This window comes from Cryphonectria parasitica (assembly GCF_011745365.1).
Source record: "Cryphonectria parasitica EP155 unplaced genomic scaffold M406scaffold_2, whole genome shotgun sequence".
NCBI classification, from domain to species: Eukaryota; Fungi; Ascomycota; class Sordariomycetes; order Diaporthales; family Cryphonectriaceae; genus Cryphonectria; species Cryphonectria parasitica.
Window position 1 is genome coordinate 4,602,150 of NW_024468910.1, and position 27,050 is coordinate 4,629,199.

Consider the following 27,050-nt stretch of genomic DNA (forward strand, 5'->3'; position numbering starts at 1 on the left):
CAGGCCTGCAGGGGGCCTTTGGTTGTGGTCTCAGGTTGCACTTGCGTACTACGTAGATTGATACAACACTGCCAGAGAGAGTGTGTCAGAGAATTTTGAGCTCCAGGAACGAGCATAATGACGAGATTGACGGTGCTGCTACGAATCACGAGTGGCACATACTGACATTGTCGACCTCATAAGCAGCAGTATCGTTTTTCCCCCAGAATTGTATGCGTCTCCCAGTGTCTGAATGTCAGAATCTGGTTGTCCAATCGCCCCAGTAGCATGCCCAATCGCCTTGCCTTCCCCCTACCCCCTCAAGGATCAGGGTCTCTTCAGAAAATTAGAACCAGGTTGCCATGCAGCCCTGTGCATGTGCATCGGGATTTGTCTAGCGATCACCGCCAGCATTGGTCTTAGTAGAAGGTAATCCCCTCGTCAGTCGTACCGTGTAGCACAAAGCGCCCGAAATATAAAACAAGAGTATGACCCAGAGGGCCGAATCCCTCCAGCGAGGGGCAACTAAAACTTTCTCCTGTAGCCATGCACGTGCTATGGAATCCCGAGAAACCGCTGAACGGTTGACTGCGTGGTGCTTTGCTGCTACGGGTTGTGACGGTGACTTTCCAGCCACTCCTAAAGACGAAAGAGGCAAGGCATCTGGATATTACTGCGCCCCTTTTGTTTCTGCGCCTTCCCACTTGGCTGCAAGGCGTGGCACATACTCAATATATGCAGTGCTACATGATCATACACCCGCCCGGTAGTCAAGGGGCTTGCGATACCGATGAATGCCATTAGGCCTCCGGATTTTGAGACGTGCAACGCAAATTAGCGCCTGTCAATTGACGGGCATTGGCTATCAAAGCTAGTGTTTTTTTCTTCTCTTCTCTTCTTTGCTTCTTTCCGCCCCTTCTCAGGACCCATTTGCGCGTCTATATCCAACCTCTACTCGGAAGGTAATGGGATGCCCTCCGCCTACTTATACCTTGTAGTAGTAAACCGCAAAAGGAGGGGGTGGGGGGTTTCATGTAGAGGTTTAGGCTGTCTGGAGCGATTCGTAGCACTTATTCAACATCAATCACCAGGGTTCCGCGTCACTGATGAATCCCGTCTAGCCCGGCATTCCAGCCTGACATATGGAGCCAATCGTGGCAGGCACGGGTCCGAAGTTCCGTAGATAGAACTCATGTATACCTTACGGCCAGCCTCATAGGCCACCAACACATGTCTACTTGCCTCCTCTTTGGACCAATCACGGACTAGACGGCACGGTGAGAGTGTCATCTATAGGGTTGAAACAGGATCCAAGCGACGAAGGACATCATCTCCTCTACAAGCAAGATCAGAATGATTCCTGCAGTTAGCTTTCAGCTCCACTTGACCCAGATAGACTGCCCAACGCGCTCGCAAAAACACACAATCTACAACCTTCCAGTCGCTCAGGGTACACTTCCGTATCCGTTTGTGTTCTCATGCGTCGGCATCCTGTGTGCGTCCGGAACATTGGCTACCGATGGCTGTATCCTCCTTGCACAACTGCCACTGCTCTCCGACGGCCTGGCGATCTGTGACTATTCTGTTGTCAGTACCCAGAGCGGCTGCTAATATGTAGTATTACGGCCGTACTTCCAGCAAGAGGGGAGATGAGTGGTCTTGAGGCGTCACACATACACACACACACTTGACGTTCAAGAACAAAAAAAAAAAAAAAAAAAAAAAAAAAAGAAGAAGAAAAGGGAAAGCATCCAGGCTCTGGCATCTGCAAAGCCTTTACAGTCATTTCAATGCTTTGCTATTTTTTATTCTGCTCCCCTTCTTTCACGATCAAACGCGCATCCACTGTTTTACCCACGGCCTCATTCTCTTCGTAGTATTCAGCACCTACATACCGTTGACAGGTCTCTAGTAATTCTGAGGCCAAGTCCAGACCGTGTTAACCAGCATGGTGGCTGTTGCATGAGCACATTATATCGTAGAGACTTCGTCGCCTCGTAAAGCCACGGCGGCTTACAAAATATTGATTGGACTAACCCTTCTCTGCCCTCTCAGCCTCCCTCATCCGGTCCTTGTACTCCCTAGGCGTCTCGAACGGCTCTTTGGGTGTCTTTGTCGTCCCGAGCCCGAACCAGCTCTTGTTCTTGCCGCCCAGCGCACTCCAGAGGCCAATTTTCTTTCTTTTGGCTTCAGCCTCCGCAGCCTTATACTTTTTTTCCATCGCTTCCCCGCCGAATTCGGCACCGGTCTTGGCCTCGTAGCTTGTCGCGAGCCCTTGGTGGATCATCTCGAGGCCGACGTCGCTGCGGAAGAAGAACAGGCGGCGAATGTAGACGGTAGCGACCGCACGGTCGTATTGATCCCGTCTCCAAATGACAGCTCGGACGCGGCGGTTCAGAACCCGGTTCTGTAGCCACTCTAGAGACTCTGTGGCGTAAGGCTGAGCTGTTCGGCCAAAATGCGCGCCTTCTGGCGCATCTACACCGGCTAGGCGGATAGGTATCTGAAGCGTTGGGTGGAGGTGGTCAGCAAGCTTCATCATGCACAAGCAGAGACATGGCGAGTGCAGCCCCCCTGGCGCCCCAAGAGCGCATTACTGTAAGTGGATGGAACTTACAGTATTTCCTTTCAGAGCTTTCCTCTCTGTCGGCACCTTCCTTAACCAGCCCCAGCCCGCCCAGCGTCCTCCAGGAGTATGGAAAAGGTGGAAGCCATCGCCATCACCGACGCTGGTCACTTTGCCAAACAACCGCCTTTTGCGATAATAGTGTGGAAGGACGTATTCGATGCTGGGAATGCGGCGCAAATAGGTCCTATAGAACTTGAGGCCACCAAAGAGAACTGTTGTGATGGCAAAGGCCGGGATCCAGGAGCGAGGGTCTTTGAAGTGTACCACGTTCAGCGAATCATTCCAGCTGACCGGTTCCTTCGTCTTGTTTGATGAATTCGAGGACGGCAGTAAGGAAGCCTTCTCATATCTTGCGCCATTCGGGGAAACGAAGGCTGACCCCGATTGCCATGGCCATGGCATTTTGTCGTCGTGACGAATGGTCACAATGGAGGCTGGCGGTCGACACGCATCATGTGGGTTGGTGGAGATGTGGTGGCCGTGGGGTCTGGGGGAGGAGAGGGACAGGGGCTGAGATGAGAAAGGAAGTGGGTCTGGATAAAACGGCTAAAGACCAGCTCGGGGTCGCCCGAGATTTAAGTGCCCTCCTGACTGAGAGTAGAATGGGAGCGAGGTCACACAACACAAAAGGACGATTGACTGCGATGTTCAAAAAAAGTACGAGCGTTGCTTTTCTCCATTAGCAGTCGCACCATCGACTTTGCACGTAATCTTATCTATAGCACTGACATCCCCTTCTCAGCTCCCTTCAAATCCTCGACTACGCACACTTGAGTTTGAATACTGCAGTAAGATCTAGCTAATAAGAGTCGATCGACCTAGCACTCATGCGCCTTGGACCTTGAACGTCCGCCCGCTGGCGGTCTTGCGCTCCTTCTCCTCGCTGTCTGGCCTGGCTCTGCGGAGAACTGTCTATGGTTAGCAATATATTGATCCAGAGTCGAGAGCATCTAGCTTACCTTGGAGGAAATCCGCTGTGCGCCGTCTCATTCGCGAATGGATGTACGCCTGGCACAAGTCAGCTTTGGGCAACCCAATTCGTCCTGAAAGATGTATCGCTCACCTTTGAGGCTTTAATGTGGTAGTGGAAGTAGTCTCGGAAAGTCTGAATGTGTGAGATGACATCGGGCATCCGTTGAGGCGTCAGATGCCGAGGGAACAAGACTGGAAATTGGTCAGCAAGGCGTTGCAAGAGTCAACCTCAATACAAGAATAATCTTACCAAATGTCACGTAGCCCACCTCACCCGTGCCAGTGTCCTGCACCCCTGGTACGCCCTGCAATTCCAGAGGCGGATCGGTCCGGAATAGCACCTGAGGTGCATTCTGAATAGCCCGCCGCCTAGCATCCACGAATTCCTGTATAAAGACCTTGCCAAACACTCGATCCGTCTCTTCTCTGAAGATGGTGCTGAAGATCACAGTGACCCTATCGTGGCTTGACTTGACATATATAGCCTCCTCCTCTCGATAGTGGATGGCCATGACCTCTCCGCCCTCCCGCACACCCTGTGGGGCTTCCTCGGACGTGTACTTGGACGCAGCCTCCTTCAGCTTGTAATGTTCCTCGTAGGCATGCTCAAATGGTGCGGCCATAGCGTTGCGCTTGAGCAGGGAGACCTTCTTGACAAGCTCGTCACGGGCTTCTGCACAGAGTAAATTAGCTCTCCATTCTAACCCCTGTGAGACCATCCTTCTCGACATACCCTTATCAGCGGGGAGGTTCTCGAGATCAATCAAGATGGAGAAGTCGTAGCCTGGCTCCGGGGGCACTACGTATTCGCCATACTCGCGGTTGAGGACCTGCTCCGCGCCGTACTTGACAAGATCTCGGTAGCATTTTATTTGAATTGATACAAGAATCTTCGTCTTGACCTCTGGTGTGGAGATATGGAAGATGACGCCGTCGAAGTCGGATACGGTCTGGTCGATGGAGACGGGAGGGGAGCTGGCAGTTCAGGAGGTCAACGTCAGTGGCCCGCCGCGGTTGACAAGAGGTAGGGTTCCAGCCGCTTACCCGGAGAACCTCTCAGTCAGCACTGATTGAATCAGCACATTCTGGTAGTCGAGAAGAAGCATCGTGATGGTGACTCCTCCGCCTCGATGCTGCTGGTTTGTTGTGTGCAAAGCTGAGAGAGTGAAGGGGGTTGGAGGGGGTCGATGGGTTGCGGTCAGTGCTGGCAAGGGTATCAAGAAGGTGCTGTATGGCAAGTGATGACCTGCGGTCGTGCCCAGATGGTGGGGCTGATGATGCCAAACTGGAGCTAGGCACCCCTGGACTGCGGACGGTCCTAGAACTTGGTACTAAGCTACAGTACGACCCCCCTTCCCTCAAAACTCTTATCGTTATCGTATCATTTAAAATAAAATAAAAAAGTTGATTTATTCAGAATTTCGAATGCTACTGCCGACCAGCGCATTCGAAGCTCTTTGACAGTAGAATTCGCGGCCTTGCAATCATGGTCAAATCATACCTGTATGTCTCTCGCCATACGCTCCATCCTACTGATTTTTGAAGCCTACTCACAATTGTCGCACACAGGAAATATGAGCACTGCAAATCGTTCGGCTTAATTACGTCCAGCTCGTCCAACATCGTCTGGTCCTCTCGAGACAAGACCACTGCCGGAGCAGGTCAGGCTGTCGTCGCAGCTAACGAAGAGGTATTATGCTGGGACATAAAGAAGGGCGAGCTTCTGGCTCGCTGGCGGGATGAGAACTGCAAGGCGCAGGTCACTGCCATTGCCCAGAGCAAGACCGACAAGGACGTCTTCGCTGTCGGCTACGAGGACGGCACTATTCGGTTATGGGACAGCAAAATCGCAACCGTCATCCTCAATTTCAATGGTCACAGATCCGCAATCACTACCCTTGTTTTCGACAAGTCAGGCGTCCGTCTCGCCAGTGGTTCCAAAGACACCGACGTAATAATATGGGATCTTGTGGCTGAGGTTGGCCAGTACAAACTGCGTGGACACAAGGATCAGGTGACGGGCCTGCAATTCGTTGAGCCGGACACGCAAGCAGAAGATGAGGAGACACAGCAGCTAATGGCACTGGATGGCCAAGGCGCAGGGGACGGCTATCTTCTAACAACGGGTAAAGACTCGCTCATCAAGCTATGGGATCTCTCTTCGCGACACTGTATCGAGACGCATGTCGCGCAGACCAACGGAGAATGCTGGGCTCTCGGTGTCTCACCTGACTTGAGTGGCTGTGTCACGGCCGGCAACGATGGGGAGCTGAAGGTGTGGGCTCTCAATGCCGCTGGTCTTTCCGCTGCTACCCACCAAGTCGACACACCGCAGACAACACATTTTCTTCAGGATCGTGGGACTCTACACCGGCAGAGCAAGGACAGAGCAGTTGAGGTATCCTTTCACCCGCGGCGAGACTACTTTGCCGTCCACGGCGTGGAGAAGGCCGTCGAGATCTGGCGGATTCGGAGCGACGCCGAAGTCAAAAAAAGTCTGGCCCGAAAACGGAGAAGAAGGCGGGAAAAGTCTGCGTCTTCCAAGAAAGACAAGGCAGACAGGGATGTTGATATGGTGGATGTCGAGACCGAGGCTGATGAAGAGGCCGTTGGTGTCCAGGCGGACATTACAGATGTCTTTGGACAGCATGTCATCGTGAGAACGACGGGTAAAGTTCGATCAGTCGATTGGGCAGTCAGTCATGGGCACAAGCAGTTACAGCTACTTGTCGCGACGGCAAACAACCAGCTCGAGCTGTACGACATTGCAACGAAGGAGAAGACGAGCAAGTCAAAAAAGGAGGATGTGCCAGACTATGCAAAGTCCTTGTCGGTGGAGCTTCCTGGGCACAGGGCAGATATTCGAGCCCTGTCGCTTAGCTCAGACGATAAGATGCTTGCCTCCGCGGCCAATGGCAGCCTGAAGATCTGGAATGTAAGGACCCAGGCTTGTGTCCGAACATTCGAGTGTGGGTATGCGCTCTGCTGCTCATTTCTGCCAGGTGAACAAGTGGTCATCGTGGGAACCAAGAGCGGTGAATTGGAGTTGTTCGATGTTACATCGGCCTCTCTCATCGACAGCATATCAGCTCATGAAGGAGCGATCTGGTCTCTTCAAGTGCATCCTGATGGGCGGTCGGTTGTCACGGGCAGTGCTGATAAGACAGCCAAGTTCTGGGATTTCAAGATTGTCCAGGAACAAGTCCTCGGCACCACAAGAACGACGCCAAAGCTCAAGCTTGTGCAGTCGAGGGCGCTCAAGGTGTCGGATGATGTTTTGAGCTTGAAGTTCTCTCCGGATGCGAAACTCTTAGCTGTGGCATTGCTCGACAATACCGTCAAGGTCTTTTTCACCGACTCGCTCAAGCTCTATTTGAATCTTTACGGTCACAAGCTTCCGGTCTTGAGTATGGATATTTCCTACGATAGCAAACTTATTGTCACAAGCTCGGCAGACAAGAACGTCAGGATATGGGGCTTGGATTTCGGAGACTGTCACAAGGCACTATTCGCACACCAGGACAGCATCTTGCAAGTGGGTTTCGTGCCTCACAACTCGGACGGGAACGGTCATCATTTTTTCAGCACCAGTAAGGATCGTACGATCAAGTACTGGGATGCCGACAAGTTCGAGCAGATCCAAAGGATCGATGGCCACCACGGCGAGATATGGGCTCTCGCCATGGGCCACAGCGGAACATTCATGATCAGTGCGAGCCATGATAAGAGCATCCGCGTCTGGGAGGAGACAGACGAGCAGATCTTCCTTGAAGAGGAGCGGGAGAAGGAGATCGAGGAGCTGTACGAGACGACGCTAGCTACGACACTCGAGGATGGTGCAGACATGCAAGACCAGAACGGTGAAGTAGCAGCTGCCAGTAAACAGACGGTGGAGACCCTCATGGCAGGAGAGAGGATCGTGGAGTCGCTGGAACTCGGTATGGTCGATCTCGGCGTGGTTCGAGACTGGGAAGAAGCTAAATTGAGCAACCCAAACGTCGCGCCGCCACAGCGCGATCCGATATTCATGGCTTTGGGAGGTATCAGTGCAGAGGTCTATGTTATGAACACTCTCCAGCGCATCAAGGCCTCCGCGCTCCACGATGCCTTACTCGTCCTGCCATTTTCGACCGTCCCACTTCTCTTCACGTTCCTCGACATCTTCGCCTTGCGATCGATGAATATCCCCCTGACCTGTCGGATACTGTTCTTCATGCTCAAGACACACCACAAACAGATCGTCGCTAGCAAGACGATGCGGGCTATGTTGGACAGCATACGGACCAACTTGAGACAGGCGTTGAGAAAACAGAAGGATGAGATGGGATATAACATTGCGGCCTTGAAAGTTGTGGGGATGCAGATCCAAGAAAAGAGTATCAAGGACTATGTGGACGAAAATTGGGAGGCCGAGGAAGATGACAGCCGTGGTGTCAAGAAACGAGCTTTCATCCAAGTCTCATGAAGGTAGACTTCTACATCAGAAAACCAATTTCACCTTCCTAGCCCCGCACCTCAAGGGCCCAGTCCGCGATCCATGGACGGAATCCCATCGAGTGGCCGACCGCCTGCTATTCTGAGAAACTTCTTAGGGTAAGCCTGTATAAGTAGAGGGCTTTCAAGTAGGATCAAAGTCAAGCCTGGCGCCAGGTGCAGGACCCGACGCAGGATTTGCCGATCTCCACACTTCCCCGCGTTATGGTAGTCGACGTCCTGGTCACCACCAATTCGGGTCAACTTTAATGCCATGACCCCCAAAAGCTCGTCGCCCTCCTTAATTTTGGTCATCAGTAAGCGAAGCGAATTGCTAAAGAGGGGTTTCCGGGTACACATGAGGCACCACTAAATTGTCGGTTCTCCAAGGCGGGACGTTTTGGGGGATATAGGTTCATTTCATAGGCTACCTCGCTCGATTACTATATATAATTCAAAATCCGTGGAGCTTACACGCAGGAACAACTTGCCTTGTCCATTACAGCGTTAAGTGATTGCTCGATTCCTGGCAAAAGCTTAGCAACGGTCTTCCTGACTGATTCGCACGAGTGCCTACCCAATATCTTTATTGAAGACCTATATTGCTGCCACACAGAACAAAATAGAGATGGCTCATATCAACAACAATGCCAATGGAGACAAGTTGTTCACATTGAAGGATGAACCCTTGGAGAACTTGCGGCGTCTCAAGGTCAGGGTGATTGGAGCAGGATACTCGGGAATTTTAGCTGCCATCAGGTAAGAGCGGAGGGGAGGGGATGTCGCTCACACCATACATATACGCTCATCTAACACCAAGTTTCAGGATTCCAGAGCGTCTGAGGAATATAGACCTGACTGTGTACGAGAAAAACGAGGCTGTGGGTGGAGTATGGTAAGTAGGCCCTGATATCTACACCGGCAAGACTCGCGACGTTGACATCGAGGAAGGTGGTTGAACAAATACCCAGGTATGGATCAAATGCCCTCTCCACCTCTCAGTGGTGGATTGTATTGATGCTAATCCGAAATTGCTAAAGGGTTGGCCTGTGATATCCCTTGTACGTCTACTTGCAGCCCACTCTTCCAATACTCATCTAACAGACTGCAGCTCATTCTTACCAGTATACATTTGCTCCGAATCCTCATTGGTCTTCTCTCTATGCCCCTGGCCCAGAAATCCAGAGATATCTGCAGAATGTGGCAGACAAATTTGGGGCCACGAGATTCATCAAGACGCAGCACAAGCTCCTGCGAAGCGTCTGGAACCCGGAGCGTAGGAAGTGGATGATCAGGGTTCAGAGGACCGCCTCGGGTGAGATCTTTGAAGAAGATGACGTGGATGTGCTTATAACTGCCAGGGGAATGCTCAATGATCCATCGTGGCCCAATGTGCCTGGTTTGGACAAATTCCAAGGAAAACTTCTTCACTCAGGAGAATGGGATGATGGGTGAGTCTTCTTCCGTCTTTTCGGACCCCTTTTTGGTCATTCATATCTTGCTGCCTCTTGACTTTATGCACGCGTGATCTTTTGCCCTTAGAAGCGAGCTGATGTGAAGTAAAGATACGATTTTCGACACAAACGCGTGGGCGTTGTTGGAAATGGTTCGAGTTCCATCCAGATTGTCCCCAGCCTGCAACCTCTCGAGGGTATCAAGATGACAGTCTTCATGCGCTCGCCGGTAGGCATTTAACAACCCCTTTACTGTTGCCAAAATCCCGGTCGTCACTAACATGTATGATTTTTGAATTCCTGGTCAAAAGACGTGGATTTCCGGCGCTTTCGGTGATGCCGCAATGAAGGCACTCGGCTTGGATCCAGGTGACATCGAGTGTGAGTACCGAGTTCAAGATTGACTTGAGAAGCGCTCGCAGAAGCTGACAAAAAGACGTGCCAAGTCACCCCAGAGCAGCGGGAGGCCCTCGCTCGTGACCCCCAGGAATATCTCAGGATGAGGAAGGTAATTGAGGATGGCGGAAACCTTATCCACGACTCGACCATCCGAGGGACCGAGATGCAGAAGCAGTTTGTCAGCGACTTCACATTGTCGATGAAACAACGACTGGCCAAGCGGCCTGAGCTCTTGGACGCCATCATCCCGACGTTCGCACCAGGGTGCCGGAGGCTGACACCTGGGAAAGGCTATCTCGAAGCGCTGATGGAGGACAATGTCGACGTGACCAACGAGACGATCGTCGAGATCACCGAGACGAGCGTCAAGCTAGCAAGCGGACGCATGGTTGAGGTGGACGCCTTGGCCTGCGCCACCGGCTTCAAGACGTCCGCGCCACCCAACTTCGAGGTCGTCGGTAAGAACGGGCTGACCCTTGCGCAGAGGTGGGATCCCCATCCCGAGAGCTACATGAGCCTGATGGTGGATGGTTTCCCCAACTACCTGATGATGTTTGGGCCCAACAGCGCCATTGGATTTGGCAGCCTGACCAAGATCCTGGAGAATGAGTGCGATTACTGTGTCAAGATCCTTCGAAAGATGCAGAAGGAGGACTACGCTACCATCGAGCCCAGGCCGGAGCGGGTCAGGGACTTTCAGCAGTACATTGGCGCCTACTTTGCCAAGACGGTGTATATGGACACGTGCAAATCTTGGTATCGGAGCGAGGGAGGCCAGGGCAACTGGATCATTGGTCTCTGGCCTGGCAGTACACTGCACGCCCTGGAAGCGCTAAGGTCGCCTCGCTGGGAGGACTTCATCTTTGAGAGCTCCGACCCAACAGGAAACAGCCTGCGGTGGTTGGGCAATGGCTGGAGCGTGACACAGACGGATGGCGATCCATCATGGTACATCAACCCCGACGAGGTGGACTGGCCCAAGGACGGTAAACCAGAGGACAACCCACGCTACAAGGCTCGGCCCTGGTCATATTAGGAATTTGACCAGGTTCATAGAATCGAAGACAAGAGTTACTTACTTAAATCAGTGCCCACGCGTAGACTGCAGCAGAATGTCGTGCATGCCAGGAGCCTTGACACCCCACAGATACACGAAGAGGTCTAAGGAGCGTAGTAGCAGGGAAAGAAGCAAGCACGTACGAAAAGACACTGAACAGTTGTGACAGGATTTCTCTTGTCTATGGATGACGCAACGACCAGAGTCCTCCCTCTTCCCCCTACTCCTCCTCAGTTCCGCTGCCCACAGGCGATCGGTAGCCTCTCCCGAGCATCATGAGTTGACTATTGCACAGCGCATCCAACGCTCTAGACTTTTTACATAATACATAAGAAAAGGTAGGCAGGCATGCGTTCATGGATATCTATCGGGTTGTCTATTGAGCCTTAGAAGAGACAATCTCTGCAGCAGGGTGTCAGTCAGGTATGATAAAAATGAAACGAGCCGGGAGAAGGAGAACGAGTAACGCACTCTCAACATCTGCCACGCTCTGGGCAAGGATCTGTTGCAACACCTTGGGGCTCTCCAGCTCCTTCTGCACCTTGGCGATGATGCTCTCGGCGAGCTCCTTCTGCTGGCGCTGCTTGACCTGGCCCTCGTAGCGAACCCAAGAGTCCAGAACAGCCTTGGCCTCGGCAGCCAGAGCGGTCTTCTGCTCCAGCTCGTAGGCCTCAGCCTCGAGCTTGGCGGTCTCCTGTGAAAAAGGAGAAAATAAACCATCAGCACATGCGAGCAGTAAGTTATGGCATCTCCTCTTGGGCCAACATGTATATCTCGTACCTTGGAAACCTCAAAAAGACCCTTAGTGATGTCGACGACGCCGCTCATCTGCTGGACGTTCTCAATGCGGGACTTGACGGCCTGGGTGTGGTCGGCACGGGCGGCATTCAGGATCCCAGCAATCTTCTTGTTCTGTCCCTCGGCCCACTCCTTGTACATAGGGCCGGCGTATTTGATGACAGCACCCCAGACACTCAGCAGGCAGAAGGCCACAACGGTCTCCTCGTTGACGACGTAGTACTCGTTGCTGAGAGCGTAGATTGACAGACCGGCGGCGGAGGACAGGATGGCGGTCTTGGAGACGAGAGAGTTGCCGGGCAGGGCGTCGATGATAGACTGAGCCTTCTTCTTGGGGTCCTCGGCGGGAACGTTGGAGGAGTTGCGAGAGCCAGTAGTGGCGAGGCTGGTGATGGCCGGAAGAGTTCGGGGACAAATCGATGGCCGCACACGGGCAGCCCCTACGTCACGTCAGTCTCGTCAATTGAACAGAGAGCCAGGGCCATAAGTAGCCCAAATACACTTTACCCACCGAGAGCGGTTCTAGCTAGGCGGGACGCCATTGTGTCGTGATGTGCGGTGGTCGTGTGGTGGTGGGTTGTGGTGGTTGAGCTTGGAGGCTTTGAGACACTTTCCGAGGCCTTACGCTTGAGAGTTGTTTGATTGAGAGGTTTGCTCCCGAACCAGCTTGGGGAGGTTCCGGGATCGTGCTAACAGAGTTAGCTCCGCCCACCAGCAAATTTAGCAGACGCAAAAGTGAGAAGATCTTAGTACTAGCGCCAAGGCTTGTGATTGGCCAGCGTCAACTTTTCAATTCTCTACGGTGCCTGAAATTTCGTGCAGGCGCTGCATTGAGGTGCGAAAGAGAGCAGGCCTGCGGGGAGAGACTTTTTACGATTTTGTACGCCGAGCAGGGCGACGATCCGAAGCAGCAAGATGCCGGCCATAGTGACGGAGCCTACGACGAAGCGCAAGCGTCCTGCCACGAAAGACCTGCCAAAGAAGCGCCCACGAGCAGGCCAAGACGACGACCATGTCGATAACTCCGAGGTCGACATTCTCTCCCTCGAGACCGCTATACTCGAGTCTAAGAAGAATTACAACAACATCACGGTCCTTCTCGACACCGCAAGGAGCCTGGAAGAGGATGAGGATACGGCGCTCCTTGCTGTCATTGCCCTGTGCAGGGTCTTCGTTCGACTTCTAGCCGCCGGCGCTCTGCTTAGGAAGAAGAGCATGCCCGAAAAGGATGTCGTTGTCGTGCACTGGCTCAGGGATCGTCTCGCCGAGTACCACGAGATCCTCTTATCCATGTTTTCTCTCGAGGACTACGCAATGACTATCCTCACACTGTCCATGCGACTCTTGAAGACGGAGGGCCAGTACCCACAGAGTGAAAGGGATGCCTACTGCTTTCCGAAGTCGTTCCTCAAGGATATTGTTGGTGCGCTGTGTCAGTCTCTGGTCGACCCAGCCGTGCGGGCGGAATTCGTCAGCAACTTCGTCGATGAGTTTGAGGATGTGCGGCTCTACACTTTTAAGGCAGTCCACGACATCATCGGGGAGCAAAGCGCAGCGTCGTCACCGGACTCAACCTTTGACATTCTCTTTGAGCTCCTCTCGTCGATCGAAGGCGTGCCGGAGTCGTCTGAAGAGCTCGAGGACTTCTATGTTGACCCACCGGAGAAGAAGAAGGGCCACGAGCTGTTTTCTATAGCAAAACACAAGAAACAGGCACAAGAGGCATGGCTTGCGCTGATGAGGCTTGAGATGGACAAGGACCAGAGGAAACGGCTGCTGGATGTCGTGTCGAGGGTCGTCGCACCCTGGTTTATCAAGCCCGAGCTCCTCATGGACTTCCTTACCGACTGCTACAACACCGGCGGCTCAATGTCTCTGCTCGCCCTTTCTGGGGTCTTCTACCTCATCCAGGAGAGGAACCTCGACTATCCGGCATTCTACACCAAACTCTACTCCTTGCTCGATGCCGACATACTACACTCAAGATATCGCTCGAGATTCTTCCGCCTGCTCGACACCTTTCTAGCCTCATCACATCTGCCGGCAGCACTGGTCGCAAGCTTCATCAAGCGTCTCGCCAGGCTCAGTCTGAATGCCCCGCCGAGCGCGATAGTGACCATCGTGCCTTGGATGTACAACCTGTTCAAAAAGCACCCAACTTGTACCTTCATGATGCACAGGATACCGAGGACGGACGAAGAGAAGGAGAGGCTTGCTGACGAGGGCATGCAGGACCCCTTCTTGCAAGATGAGGAGGATCCGATGGAGACTCGCGCTATCGACAGCTGCATCTGGGAGATCGTGCAGCTTCAGTCACACTACCACCCCAACGTGGCAACTATTGCCAAGATCATCTCGGAGCAGTTCACCAAGCAGTTCTACCAGCTGGAAGATTTCCTTGATCATTCATATGGGAGTCTCATAGAAGCCGAAATGACCAAGAACGTCAAGAAAGCTCCGGTCGTCGAGTTCCAGATCCCGAAGAGGATGTTCCTGCCTCAGGATGCAGGTTCGGGGGTTGAGGATGGCTTGTTGGTCAAACTCTGGGAGTTCCAGTAGAGAGGAACATCAATGGCAGAATGAATACACAGATTTTTGATACCCTGACACATCCTAAAAAGAAGAATGGATATGATTTTGCAACTCATGCTATACTACTTTTGCTTGACTTGACCTGTCCCGTGAGAGACTCAAACGTATTGCTTCTCCTTTTCTATGCACAATGGCCATGTTATCGGGGGATTTTTCCCTCTCCGAAAAGCACCGAGCACAAGACCTCAGCAATGCCTGATAAACAGCTCAAAAGCTCTCTTCGGTGTACATGCCTCACCACAACTTGGACTTGAAGATCCAGGTAGTCCTCGCATCGGGCAAAACATCGGACCTTCTACATGGGTATTTTCTGGTATGAGACACCAAGTGCTAAGCAGCATCAGCTGCCCAGGCTGTGTAGGCGCTGCTGGAGAGCCATCACACTGCATGGCACTACTACGTGGTTGGCAGCGCTGGGGCTGCTTTTTCGTAGCTGCAGTTGTGACAAGTGCTCTGGGTTGTTTCAGGTGCGCGTGGCCCCAACAACCAACCCGAGAGAGTCGTTTAGGTATTGAGAGGCGCCTGGGCGGGGACCCACGGGCTGCAGGGGCCTGCTGCTGTGGGAATCGCGTAATGCATTCGGCCTCCGCAGGCCTTGAGCTCCTCGTCCGTTGGAAAAGACAAGCTGCTACATAGTACAAGTTACAAAAACGTAGTGATCCGAGGTAGACCTACCGAGCTATGGAATCAGCCCAAACCAGAATTGCGAGCTACAGGGGGGTGTGGTGCGGAATAGGACATTTTGGCCTAATGGATTGCGCTGAGCACAGATGCCTAGTGCTTGTCTTTGGGCCAGTGCCTAAGGGAAAAGCTTGGGTTTCGAAACAATACGGAGTGCAGCAAAAACAGACTGCGTTCGAATCCTGATGCTAAACATAGAACAAGCGAGAGCGTACGGGAGGATCACCCGAGGGGAGACTTAATGATCACTCTGCCGATCCAGTCTTTGGGGACCGCAAAGGATGACAGGATTTGTCGCTGCAAGGTCCAATGCTCCAGCCAGATGAGATTCAGTGGCTCCTGGATGCTCTTCACCGCATCAACGCCCGACAGACATCCATGCAGAGTGTGAAAGGTTGATCTTTTCAGCCACTCGGAACACTCGATCAAGGGGCCCCGAGTTGTTCCACCTTTGATTATCCCTTCCATACTGTATACTGATAGGCACGTTAAGATACCGAGTACTTGGCCTGTTTACAGAACTACTATACTGCGCAGCTCGTCGTCTGGCAGCGCGGGCCAAGTACGCGCCACTGGACCTCAATACTATCAGCGAGATAGAGGATGTCCGTCTACCTGCCAGGTGAGGAGCAGCGTCGCAATGTGTTGTCAAGGAAAGTTGGCATGCAGAAGCCAACAAAGCGCGGCGCCCCCGAGCAAAGCTCGAGGTTCGTCGAGCGCGCAGTCAGCTGATCCACCTTTCACGTGGCGAACAAGTATGCCAAATCCCACGACAACGACGACGGGGTCGGCTGCTTCAAAGGCTCGCTTACGCGGAGGAAGACGGCGATCCATGTTCATAGTACGGGGAATCTGCCTACACATGCAGACGGCAAGTGCAGGAAGCCTGCAGCACGTCTGGGACCACGGACCCCGTTTTGGACAATCGCAGCCCAGCGATCTGGCAAACAGATGTCTCCATGTTTGCACATCCCAACAAGTCCCCCCCCTCCCAGATCTGTCTTCTTGGCGATAGAGTCCGGGAGCAGGGCTGGCTTGGGCCCAGCCGCCCTCACCGCCATATCACAAAGTCTCCATCTACTCTCTGGACGATTCGAGCAACTGGGGGGGATCGGGGCCGGAGCTGGAAGCCGGGGGTCGGGATTGTTGATGATGGGGTCTTAAAGATGGAACTCTCTGAGTAAGTGCGACCACGCCGGCGGAAAGCAAATTCGTACTACGTACTACGTACTACGCACAAGGAGACAAAAGTCCAAGAAATGCTTTGCGTATTGCACCAACGCTTCTTTCTTGTTTCCTGTCATTGGCTAGAGCTTTTTGACAATGGCTTCGTCAAGACTCATCGCAGCCGCTAGACCTTCACAACTTGGGACCAACGGCGTGATTCCGTACGCAGCCTGGCACTGCTGCAAAATACGCGCGGCGCAGAGCACCCGTGAGAGTAAACAATCAACAGCCGGAAAAGGCAGAGGGACCCAGCCAATTTTGGTCCACAAAAGTACGATATCGAGATAGTTTCATCGGAGTATCCTTCAAGCTCGGTCGTGGGTCATATCTTTGCAGGCATACAACAGACCACATAGTACCATAGTAGTAGGCAGTGCCAGCTTTTCAGCATACACACCGGAAGCAAGCCTTCGACTCTGAGCTTCGACCAGAATGGGGCTCCCGCAAAAGAGCACGGACAAGCCGCCGGAGGATTTTCGACAGGCTTGTTAGCAGCCGAGTTGGTGGGCTTGTGGGCTGGTGGGCCGTCGAGTGGATTGCGCAAGGATGCCCTGTGAACACTGACCTCACCTTGTTCCAACGTCAGTCAGGACAAAGTCTTGTGGTGGTTTGTTGTGTGGGAGACAAGAAGAGTCTCTGAGCCGCCTTCGAAGGCCAAGCATCGTGCAAGGGGCGAACCGACAGACAGAGTCCATCCAAGGGAGAGCCCATGGAACATCGGAAACAATGGTGGTAGACCCACAGAATTGAAGACCCTGAACGTTAGGGCGATACGGTGTCCATGTAGCCTGGACCCGTTTCAGCACCTGCAGAGCCGTATGCAGAACAGCTATCAGTCGATCTGTTGAGACGCGGGGACATGCAGATGCACAAAACAGGGTCTCCCGCCGGCTTGTTGGCCATGCAAGTCGTGCAGGCGAGGTGACACAAGACGGCCTCTCCGACTCAGCTGTGCAGAAGTTTCAAGCTGCCGTGGTGTACCCGGTGTATCTTGTATACACAATGACGTGAAGCGCTGTATGCGCCGTCTCAAAGCACTCAACAACCCAGATGCAAAAATCTCTGTCATCCAACTCATCAACTCTCACATTTTGGGCCAACGCGGTCGTAGTCAGAGTGGATCAGACAGTTCTGGAGGCCTCACAATAACAAGACCTCGTTGGATGTTCCGAGGGAGACCACTCGACCAGACTCAGAGCAGCAGCAGACAACGAAGGAAAGACTGCCAGGTATAGACATTCGAGGGCCCATGGCTCGGGGCGAACCTTGAGACATTAGAATGGCTGCAGCTTGAACCGAGAGCTAAGTAGCAGGGACTCTAAATAGAAGGGAATTAAAGGAGAAAAAGACGAGAGAAAAATCTGCAGCCACAATGACGCGCGAGTCGAGGCCTTACAGTTCGCTCTGGATAAATCCCCAGGTCCATAGCGCCTGTGCCGGACACATGAACTCTGCAGTATTCCGTGTCGCCGCCTGAACTTGCGGTACCACTGACAACTAGAACAAAGCGACTGTTTCCCGTAGAGAGGTTAGATCTCCAGTGCAGGAGTGGCTCAACCCGGGATGAAGGCTATCAAACTTGGCCCTAGCCGACGTCTCAAGAAGCTAGCGTGATCTTGCTTACAATGAGGGTCACTCTTGGAGGATAGAGAGTCCACACACCTGGCTCTGGCTTCATTAGCGAGCGTACTCCGTGCCAGCCGGAGGGCGTCCGTGCTCCGGGAGAAGGGGCTTGGCGATTGGAATAGCGGGACGCCGGTGGCGCGAGTCGGAAACGGACATCTGAGGGGTGGTAGGCAGGCAGGAGAGTGTGTCCCGAGGATGCGATACCCGGTCTCAAGAGCGGCGCTGGGTGGCGCTGGTGGATGGCGTCAGAGACAGCACCCAGATGTGCCAGTGTTCGAGGCACACCTGAGAACTGAGGCGCGATACCTCAAATGAGCAGACTGCGGATGGGTCTTGGCCTGACGCGAGGGAAACGCGTGTCATGAGCGGCAGGAGCTGGAAGCTGGTCAACAATCCATTGATGGCAGCACGGAGTGCTGAACGCGCCGGGTTGGTGGGGCTCTGTGCTCCTGAGAACTCTAGAGGAGGCAAAGTCAGAAGGCGATTGGGCGAACGAGATCGGGACGAAAGGACACACCGACTTTACGCTGGCGATCCTGGCGTGTTCTCTGGCTGGCGACCTTGGCCGGGCTGGGCGCTGGTTGGAGGAGGAGGGGCGGGTTGGGTCTCCACGACCTGGCCGCATACTATGCGGCCAGATGGGCTCTGGATGTCTCGAGTGCGAGAAGACTGACCATACAACAGGCGCGGTTGCCCTTAGTGCAGTCGACTTTGAGCGGGTCGTTCATGCAAGTCCTGGCTGTCCAGCCACCGGAATTTTCTCCCGTTGCCCATTCGCAGTGGTTCGACGCAAGGGTGCTCCAGTGCAAGATGTTGTTGTCGGGTATCGTGAAGAGCGTGGTGAAAATCAGAGGCCGTCTCGGGAAATGGAGAAGGAACAAAATTAGACAGCATCAGGAAAACGCGAAGGACACAAAGAGATCCGTGCACAGCCTGTTATACATGTGAGGAGTATCTGTATGTGGGCAGCGCGATTTGGGGCATGAGCTGCTGTAGGTGGTGGCGCCGTGTTTGGGAAAGGAAGAGAAAGGAAGTAGGAAGGTGAGGTAGCGCACCTGCACACTCAAGAGGCTGTGGGCACTGGGCAGGTGCGACAGGTGACCACACTACCGCTTGTAAGTCTGGTTCTCTGGCAACTGGGTGTCTCAGAGCTTTGGGGAGGTTGCAGATTACATAATAACCTTTCACCCTAAACCGTACCAACCACTTTCCCTTGTCACCTTATCACCCGTATCAGACCTGGAACAACTACTGCTGGTGGTACTATATGCTGGTGGCTCTGGTTATAGTACTATAATGGATGCTGGTAGGTTGGCACTTGGGTCGGCAGCCCAGGTCACACGGCTCAGGTGCCCAGTCCATACGTAGTACATAGTACCATGTGCGTGAAAACCAAGAGAAAGAGTGAGCCACCACACCCCACCCCCCTGAAGTCATCGGGGCGCCCCCTGGCCATCGTCCCGTCTATCAAGAGTCGCATATTGCCTGTCGATCGCGTTCATGATCCTTTCCGCTGGAGCGTCACATTATCATGATTTGATGATTATTACTTTTGGGCTCTCCAACGACAGCGCAACATCTGTCGGGCAATGCAGACTTCATACATGGGTTATCGGGTTTGACCCTTAGCAGGTGTGACCATTAGCAGGTCTAATGGGTAGAGCCTTGAAAAGGGTATGTGGCTATCTCGTTACTGTCTGCTCACACAACAGGACCAGCGACCAAAGTGGCTTGCCAAGCTTGCGTCCAGTCCTGAATTTGGACGACGACGGATCCTCCAGCTCCATCACGTCGTAGTGTCTGCCGGTCTTCGCTCTCTTTCTGTGGCCGGCGTTGTGCGGCAGACGTACTCCGTACCCTGCGGTGCGGCACACGGCGCACACGGGCTGATGGACAGGCCATGCCACGACCCAGGAGTAGCAGAAGCAAAAACAACAAGACGAACAGCCTGGCAGGCTGGGAGGCCCATGTCCCGGAGCTTCCTAGTGGCCGGGAGACAGAAAGAAGAATTGAAAACATGTGCGCCAGCCGTCCTCGACAGGACGGGGCAAGCTTCTAGACTCGGGAGCAGCCTAGCTCTCCTGGCCGGCGAACAGCTTTACGGATTCAGTGCTCCCTGGCCCGTGCCCCGTGGCATGCTATGCGGCTTGCCTGTCCGGGTTTGGCTCTCGCAACTCTCCAATAGCCTGCCTGTTAGCCTGCCAGTGTCTCGACAGGAGGTGCCCCCAGTTGGCCCACATGCCACCCATCGACTCGCTCTGTATGGCTGCTCCGGACCTTTTGGGCACAAACGGCCTTGCGGGCCGTAGGTATTGATGCCCAATCTACTGCACGTTGACGGCTTCTCAGCCAGTCAACCCTACCCCATTCAGCCAGCCCTCGCCGTTTGTGTGGGAACCAGTGGACTGTTCATGGGACTCTTGGTGTCCACCTGCCGCCTCCTTGTGGGACAATCTTCTCCCTCACCAGAACCGGATACGCAGACAAGGCCGATCTCCTAGCCGACTCACCCTTGTTGCTCCCAATACTGTTGTGGACTTTGAACTCGATTTTGTTTTTGTTCTCTATTTGGGGGGGTGGCAATGGCACGCCCGTCAAATGCCAGTGTGCTGTTTGTCAGTGGTTGTGGGCAAAAGACGCACCCGTTTTACGCAGGACATTCTAGAAGGCGGCTATCGAGGGCTACCCTTGTGTGGGGGACTTTGCGCACGGTCGCTCTTGCTCCCCCAGATCCCATCAGCGATCTGTGATTCGATCTGGGATCGGAAAGGCTCCCAAAGGCCCCGGGGGCAGGATCCACCGACAAGACAGCCACAGAGGATATGTGCCCCCCTGCTTCCCACGGGTCAACCAGCGGTCGTTGCTGCTGGGCCACGGTCTGATTCGTCTTCGCTGGGGCAGTCAGTATTCGGCTGCAAGCACAGTTGTCCCTGCGCAGAGCAGGCTGGTTTGTGGTGCCTGCCACCAGGTCAAGACGCCGCACAAGACGCCACACTGGGCAACACCTATCTCGCACAACCTTCATGGTACCAAGCCTTGATACCACCAGGCGCACCCGTGCATGGGTCGAGCTCAGGAACCCCCAGATGTCGAGCTGGTGGTTGAGCTTTCTCTCGCCTCCTCACCCCCTGTGGCCTCGACGGGGTCCTGGTCTGACCAGCACTGAAATCGCCTGGACGTCGCAGCAAGGGTCATCATCTCATGGGGATACTCTAGCGCACGAGGCGCTTGGCAAATGGTAGACGGGCAACGCACCCTCCTGGCTTCCTACAGCATCCCAAGATCAAATTCTGATGCTTGACCGGCCAGGCCATACCGGGAGCAGACGGGGGGGGCTTGCTAGCCGCTGCGTCCAGATTCTAGGGCTGTCGCTGCCGCTGCCGCTTACTGGGGAGTCGTTTCATGTATGCTGCTTGGTCAGTGGACGTCGGGCATCAGTCACTATGAAGTGAAGGCTGATGCAGCCTCACCTGAGAGGTCAGTCAGGTCTTGCACTATCTAAAACCGATATCCCCTCCCCACACAAGTCGTCCGTCGGGTAGCTGCCATTGGGTATTGAGATCCGCTTCTGGGAGGTAGGTCGTAAACGGTTCGTGCTTGACACGATCCCAGCCTGTCGTTAAAGCTCTTACCATCACGGCCACGGCACACAAGGTAAGAGCAACAGCAACCCGCCCAAAGATGACGTATATGGTAAACAATGTACCTCACTGGAAGAAAAGACACACAGATCCTGCGCACCTTGGGGCAATCATGAAGGGTAAGTCTGTCAGTATGAAGCACATACATACACAATACGGGGTTCTCGCAAGTATCAACACCCACGCCTGAAGTGCAACTTCTACGTACCAGCAGCTACAGGAATAAAAGCGATGCGGAATAGGCGTTTCCTGACCCCACCTCGGGCCGTGGGGAAGTGATCCTGTTTGTCCTCTTTGAGGTCCATCGCTGGGGACAAGGCACGGACTTCCCAATCAAGTACGTCGTCGTCCGAGGACCCAAGGGTCGACTTATCAAATGGACCCGTACCACAATACGTACGGCTTCGATACGTACTATGGTACAATCGTACCTAGAGTACATGCAAGTGGTACAGCAGTACGTATGTAATCATTCGTTTTGGCAAGTGCTGCTCCACTCGTCGAGGTAAGAGGCCCTGGGCTCCTCCACGGACGTGCTCGTTCGTCGTGGTGGTGGTGGTGGTGGTGGTGGCGGCCCTGCTGGGCTGGGGTAAGGAAGGAGGTATGGGTACCATTGGGGGGGGAGTACGTACCGATCTCATCACTTCGTCTTTTCTCAACCCAACCTTGACCCTGGTCAGTGGCCTGTCCGGCTTCCCACCACAGACACACCCAACGCCCGCTCTCGCTCGGTTCCGCGGTTGTTTTCTCAAGAGCTACAAATCCCAGCTGCCCCTCCACCGACTCTTCTCCCCTCGTCAGCATCCGAGCCAGAAAAATCATCTTTCGCACATACACACACACACAAACACATCATTCTACCTCTGCCGTATTGAGAGGTAGCGGCAATCAGAGCCATCTTCGCCGTCAGCCCCTTTGGTTGATTTATTATCTGCTTTCCTCTCCCACCGATCGGAAGAGTTGTTCCCCTACTCATTCGTCTGTTTTTTGGTCCATCCTAGATATTGTTTTTTTTCTCTCTCGATATTTATCACCCACCGCCTTCTGATTCCCATATCGCCCCATTCTTCATTCCCAGAGACAACCATTTTTTCACATACACACCCCCTTCTCGTCTTCTCTGCGCGCATTGGTTGGAGCTCTCTTGCTTCCGATCGAGACCATTCCATACACCAGCAACAGATACAGTACTCACAGCAGTCCTCGTCAGGACACTCACCACTATCGGTTTCTTCAACGACGAGGATCCTCCTACTGAAAGAGAACAGAGCGGATCTAGTGAGCAACCTTTTCCTTTTATCTTGCGGACCCCATCTCGTTTCCCTTCGGTGCTGTCCCAACAATCCCCTTCCATGAGAACATTTGCATGAGGGTCCTGCTTTGGACGATCAGTACCCACTCTACTTTCTCCAGTGCACCTATTTATCTATCTTCCTCCCCCTCCCCTCTCCACCTTTCATCACTCCTATTTGCTTTGCAACGTTTTAAGCTGCCCGCCTACCCGGTCCACCTCTATCTTGCACCATATCTACCCTGCAGTCATATATACCTCTCCATATCCCCATAGTCTCAAGAGTTTTACTCCTCTACATCTCCATGCATGTGTCACAAGACATAAATTAAGATACACGCTGTCTGCGACTCCCCGTCCTTCACCGCCCTACCTACCACTGGCACGGACGACCTCCCACTCCTATAGGGGACTAACACACGCCTGCCCTCACAGACCATCCGCCTTGTTTTCGGTTCGTCTCAGTGTCATTACACTTTGAGAGACTGTCATGGGGTCTCCTGTCCAGATGCAGAACTATTACTCCAATTCCGAAGTAACGCTGGATACGGCACAAACTCCGCAAAGGCTGTTTGAGGACGACGACTGCGTACTAGACGACAACGTCCTGGATCAGACCTCAATGGACTCAAGCCTCGAGATGTCACCCACCCTTGTTGACAGCAGAAGGGAATCTTTCGCGGTCTCAACCTCCATGTTCTCACCCAAGCCCGAGGCCTGGTCTGCTGTCGAGATGGAGTCTGTGCCGTCCAACAACCCATTCATGGAGCATCAGCACCCTCAGTCCCAACCCCAGCCACAGAACCACAGCAATAACCCGTTCCTCCGCCTGGACCAGCAGCAACAGCCCCAGCCCTTCATCTCCCAGCCCACCAACCCTTGGTCCATGCACAGCCCAGGCGCCTGCACACCTATGGTCCAGTACGACGGCGTCCCATCCGAATATGACGCCAACGGGGCTCCTCTCTTCCAGCAACGCCCACAGATGCACGGGCAGGGTGCTTTCATCAACTCCGCCAACCACGTCCCCTTGTTTCCTCCTCCGATTAACAGTCAGCCCATGCAGCAGTCGACCTCCAAGGACGGCTGGATGTCGACCGTCAAAGACGGCAAGCACAACAGCCCCACGATCCGGTCGCACAATGAACTCAGACGAGGGGATGGGATCCGCAAGAAGAATGCTCGGTTTGACATCCCAGCCGAACGAACACTGAACAACATTGACCACCTGATCGCCCAGTCCAATGATGAGGCTGAGATCAAGGAGCTGAAGCAGCAGAAACGTCTACTGCGCAACCGACAGGCCGCGTAAGTTATACTCGATCCACTTCATGGCCCATATTATTCTTCCTACTGACGTGTCCCATAGTCTCGATTCTAGGCAGAGGAAGAAGCTGCACACGGAGCGCCTCGAGGAGGAGAAGAAACATTTCACGGGCATCATCAACGACATGGAGACAGAAATCGAGCAGCTGCGCGGCCAGCTTGATCAGATGTTCCGAGAGAGGCAACAGGATCTTCAGATTGTCGAACAGCTCAAATTTGAGAAAGAGGAGATGGTGCGCACCCACACCATCGAGACCGGCGAGCTGCGGAAGAAGGTCAGCGTCCTCACGAGCCACGTGCAGAGCCTGGAAGGTGCTGCCGTGTCTCAGGGTGGCGGCCTACCCAGTCAGGCCTACGCCAACGGAGGCCACTTTGAGACCGACATGGATGACATTGCCATGGACGGTCCCGATGGCCCCTGGGAAAGCATTGGCCTTTTCGGTGCCGAGTTCCCCATGGAGGAGCCCGAGGTCAAGCAGGAGATGCAAGTCGTCCCCGCCAAGAAGCAGGAGGTCGCCCTCGCTGCTGATTCCGAGAAGTCGTCTGCCCAGGGTGGACTCCTCTTCATGCTATTCTTGGTCGGTGCCTTCGTTCTGTCCAACAGGCAGCCTAGCATTCCTCGCGTCTCCGACGATGTCCGCGCTGCTTCGGCTACTCTGCTCGAGAACGTCCTCAAGGATGCTGGCGTTTCCCAGCCTGCCTCCGCCAACCTGGACGCTACAGCTTCTCAGCCTACTGGCACGACCTGGGCCGCAGCTCCCACTGCGTCCGTGCCCGCTCTCGGATGTGGTCTCGACGGTGGTGTCTCTTCTGTGCTCGGTGATCTGTCCGACAGCCTTACTCGGCCGACGCAGGAGCAGCAGAACGAGCAACTGTTCGGTCTCACCGCAGCGCAGTACGATGTTGTGCAATCACAGGATTTCCTGCAGAACGCGCCTGCGGAGAAACCTACCGGCCCGGGCAGGCGGAATCTCGCCCAGGCCCTTGCGTCCATGAAGTCGAACGGCAAGGCTGAGGTATATACACGATCACTCCTGTGGGACCAGATCCCTGGCGACGTTGTCCGGACTTTCGCAAAAATGGTGATTGAGTCCAATACTCGGGAAGGCGACGCTGATGCTGACGCCGACGCCGACGCCGACGGTGACATTTTCGTCGAAACCGCCCACGTTGCCGCCACTACATGAATGACAACGAAATTACGACATGATATTGCATCAAAGCACCGCCCAAAATCAGTTCGATTGTTTTGCAGATATCTCCACTACATTAGCGTGTTTTACAGCATTTTCTGAGCTCTGCAATGTGCGGTACATACAATTCTTCGAAGCGCTCCCGCGCAGCCATTACATACTGTGCTCACGCACACCCCGAAGATTGTCAACTTGTCTTCCTGATCTTTCCTATCTCTTTTCTTTTCTTTTCTTTCTTCTTATTTTCCCCCTTTATTTCTTTTATTTTCCTATCTATTTCCTTTTGAGAATTTGGGGTTTTCGCTCAGTGATTTTGTGGGCGAGCTTGACCTTTTCCGGGTCCCTCGTAAGGTTTTCTATGGTTCTCGTTAATTTCCTTTTCAGCACTTCAGCGAGCGTTTTGATTTCTAGCGATGCTTTGTGGGAAACTCTCTGGGTTTACTTTTGTTTTCTTATTCATAGTGTTTCATAGCGGGATTGGGATCTGGGAGAGGGTCAGGGCCAGGGATTCTTACATCTTGGAAATGGCAGTGCGCCGATATTCCTGTTGCAATGGGGCTGGTTTGGTTTCGGGAATTTCGTCACGGCATCGACAGGACAGATCTCCAGAGCTCTTGGACCGTTCACGTCCAGAGGTCAACCTCTTGCACATTCGGGTGCAACCCATCAGAGAGTCCTATCTAGGACTTTGTTCGGAAACAACAACTACAACAAGAATGACAACATCACCATCAACATCATCATCAACACCAACAACAGTCTGCCTTGCCATCGGCAACCGCACACGGAGGAGCGGGCAGAGGAAGGATAACACTTTGGTTATCCACACCGGCTCTCATGAGCAAAAGTGGTAGAGGGCGGGGCGGGGATCGTCAGTTTACAGGATCTCACTCGATCGTCTCACGACAAGAGCACACTCTTTTGAATCACAAATTTCTTATGTACAAGGATTTCCAATTTCGACCATCATTCAAGTTGAGGAATCGGAGGGAGAGCCTGAACATGGTGACGATATGAGGGGGATCTAATCAGTCTGCTCTGGACTCATGAACTCAGGCCCGAGAACGAGACAAGGTGTGATTCACAAGTGGACGTCTGAATACGCAGGGAGGAAGCTTCGAGCCCAAGACTATAGACGTCGGTGGGTTTCCAGTTTAGACTTGGGAATTGCGCTCTGGGATGAATGCATGTCCAATGATGAACTTCTGTAGCTGAATTTCAAAGCTAATACGACGCATAAAACCTCAACATTTCTTTTACCATCAGCCCAGTCCAGTTTCGGGTATGTGCAGGGCGAGGAATTCGTCTCTTGTTGTTTGTAATTATTCCTGCTTCCATTCGGTCGCCGCCTGCTAAGGCCACCACATGACATATGACCTTTGCTGTGTAATATGCCGCAGGCAGACAATCATCCTTTGCGTAGCCTGAGCAGGCCCTCCCCACCAGAAATAACCCAAAATGAGAGGGAATCAAGGAAAATACGATTTGACCCAGCCATGTCTCAGTCCCTTATCCCGGTTTCCGATCACCACCATCGTCAGCATCAACTATCCTCATCCCGATTCGGGAAGATAACATGTCTTAGACATGCACGAACCAAGGAATGACATTGACTTTGCTCCAGAGAGGGGTCAGGGTATGATTGGGCAAGCCACCACACCATCTCGAGAAGGGCACTAGAAACTAGGATGCGGTGATGGTGGGTTGGGTCT

General features: G+C 53.5%; 8 protein-coding genes across 8 annotated transcripts; 5 read left to right on the top strand and 3 right to left on the bottom strand.

Moving 5' to 3' along the window:
• Positions 1–2,011: 2,011 nt before the first annotated feature.
• On the bottom strand, positions 2,012–3,010 carry M406DRAFT_337465 (SNase-domain-containing protein; the record flags this gene model as incomplete). Its single annotated transcript, XM_040921256.1, has 4 exons — positions 2,012–2,079; positions 2,140–2,482; positions 2,597–2,894; positions 2,988–3,010. The coding sequence occupies 4 exons, from the start codon at positions 3,008–3,010 to the stop codon at positions 2,012–2,014; spliced, it is 732 nt and encodes a 243-aa protein (XP_040780157.1).
• Positions 3,011–3,271: 261 nt separating this feature from the next.
• On the bottom strand, positions 3,272–4,686 carry M406DRAFT_350099 (P34-Arc-domain-containing protein; the record flags this gene model as incomplete). Its single annotated transcript, XM_040922523.1, has 6 exons — positions 3,272–3,516; positions 3,568–3,616; positions 3,672–3,772; positions 3,831–4,253; positions 4,314–4,555; positions 4,625–4,686. The coding sequence occupies 6 exons, from the start codon at positions 4,684–4,686 to the stop codon at positions 3,434–3,436; spliced, it is 960 nt and encodes a 319-aa protein (XP_040780158.1). The 3' UTR covers positions 3,272–3,433.
• Positions 4,687–5,066: 380 nt separating this feature from the next.
• M406DRAFT_327600 (WD40 repeat-like protein) lies at positions 5,067–8,045 on the top strand (the record flags this gene model as incomplete). The annotated part of the gene is made up of 3 exons (XM_040920233.1): positions 5,067–5,083; positions 5,150–6,549; positions 6,583–8,045. 3 exons carry the CDS (start codon positions 5,067–5,069, stop codon positions 8,043–8,045), a joined length of 2,880 nt encoding a protein of 959 aa, XP_040780159.1.
• A 636-nt stretch (positions 8,046–8,681) lies between these two features.
• On the top strand, positions 8,682–10,942 carry M406DRAFT_250570 (FAD/NAD(P)-binding domain-containing protein; the record flags this gene model as incomplete). The annotated part of the gene is made up of 8 exons (XM_040916704.1): positions 8,682–8,812; positions 8,880–8,948; positions 9,005–9,024; positions 9,094–9,114; positions 9,165–9,504; positions 9,619–9,736; positions 9,819–9,888; positions 9,954–10,942. The coding sequence occupies 8 exons, from the start codon at positions 8,682–8,684 to the stop codon at positions 10,940–10,942; spliced, it is 1,758 nt and encodes a 585-aa protein (XP_040780160.1).
• Positions 10,943–11,104: 162 nt separating this feature from the next.
• On the bottom strand, positions 11,105–12,303 carry M406DRAFT_107757 (uncharacterized protein; the record flags this gene model as incomplete). Its single annotated transcript, XM_040915264.1, has 4 exons — positions 11,105–11,365; positions 11,435–11,657; positions 11,744–12,201; positions 12,273–12,303. The coding sequence occupies 4 exons, from the start codon at positions 12,301–12,303 to the stop codon at positions 11,340–11,342; spliced, it is 738 nt and encodes a 245-aa protein (XP_040780161.1). The 3' UTR covers positions 11,105–11,339.
• A 367-nt stretch (positions 12,304–12,670) lies between these two features.
• Positions 12,671–14,404, top strand: M406DRAFT_273803 (CBF-domain-containing protein). The gene has a single exon (XM_040918197.1). It carries the CDS (start codon positions 12,677–12,679, stop codon positions 14,318–14,320), a length of 1,644 nt encoding a protein of 547 aa, XP_040780162.1. The 5' UTR covers positions 12,671–12,676; the 3' UTR covers positions 14,321–14,404.
• An 8,905-nt stretch (positions 14,405–23,309) lies between these two features.
• On the top strand, positions 23,310–25,332 carry M406DRAFT_72144 (uncharacterized protein; the record flags this gene model as incomplete). The annotated part of the gene is made up of 2 exons (XM_040925520.1): positions 23,310–24,127; positions 24,189–25,332. The coding sequence occupies 2 exons, from the start codon at positions 23,310–23,312 to the stop codon at positions 25,330–25,332; spliced, it is 1,962 nt and encodes a 653-aa protein (XP_040780163.1).
• Positions 25,333–25,566: 234 nt separating this feature from the next.
• Positions 25,567–26,599, top strand: M406DRAFT_103037 (uncharacterized protein). The gene has a single exon (XM_040915038.1). It carries the CDS (start codon positions 25,752–25,754, stop codon positions 26,190–26,192), a length of 441 nt encoding a protein of 146 aa, XP_040780164.1. The 5' UTR covers positions 25,567–25,751; the 3' UTR covers positions 26,193–26,599.
• Positions 26,600–27,050: the final 451 nt, after the last annotated feature.

Excerpts from the sequence above, each read along its gene's own strand:
- M406DRAFT_273803 (XM_040918197.1), top strand. The coding sequence starts at position 12,677 with ATGCCGGCCATAGTGACGGAGCCTACGACGAAGCGCAAGCGTCCTGCC.
- M406DRAFT_103037 (XM_040915038.1), top strand. The coding sequence starts at position 25,752 with ATGCTTTGTGGGAAACTCTCTGGGTTTACTTTTGTTTTCTTATTCATA.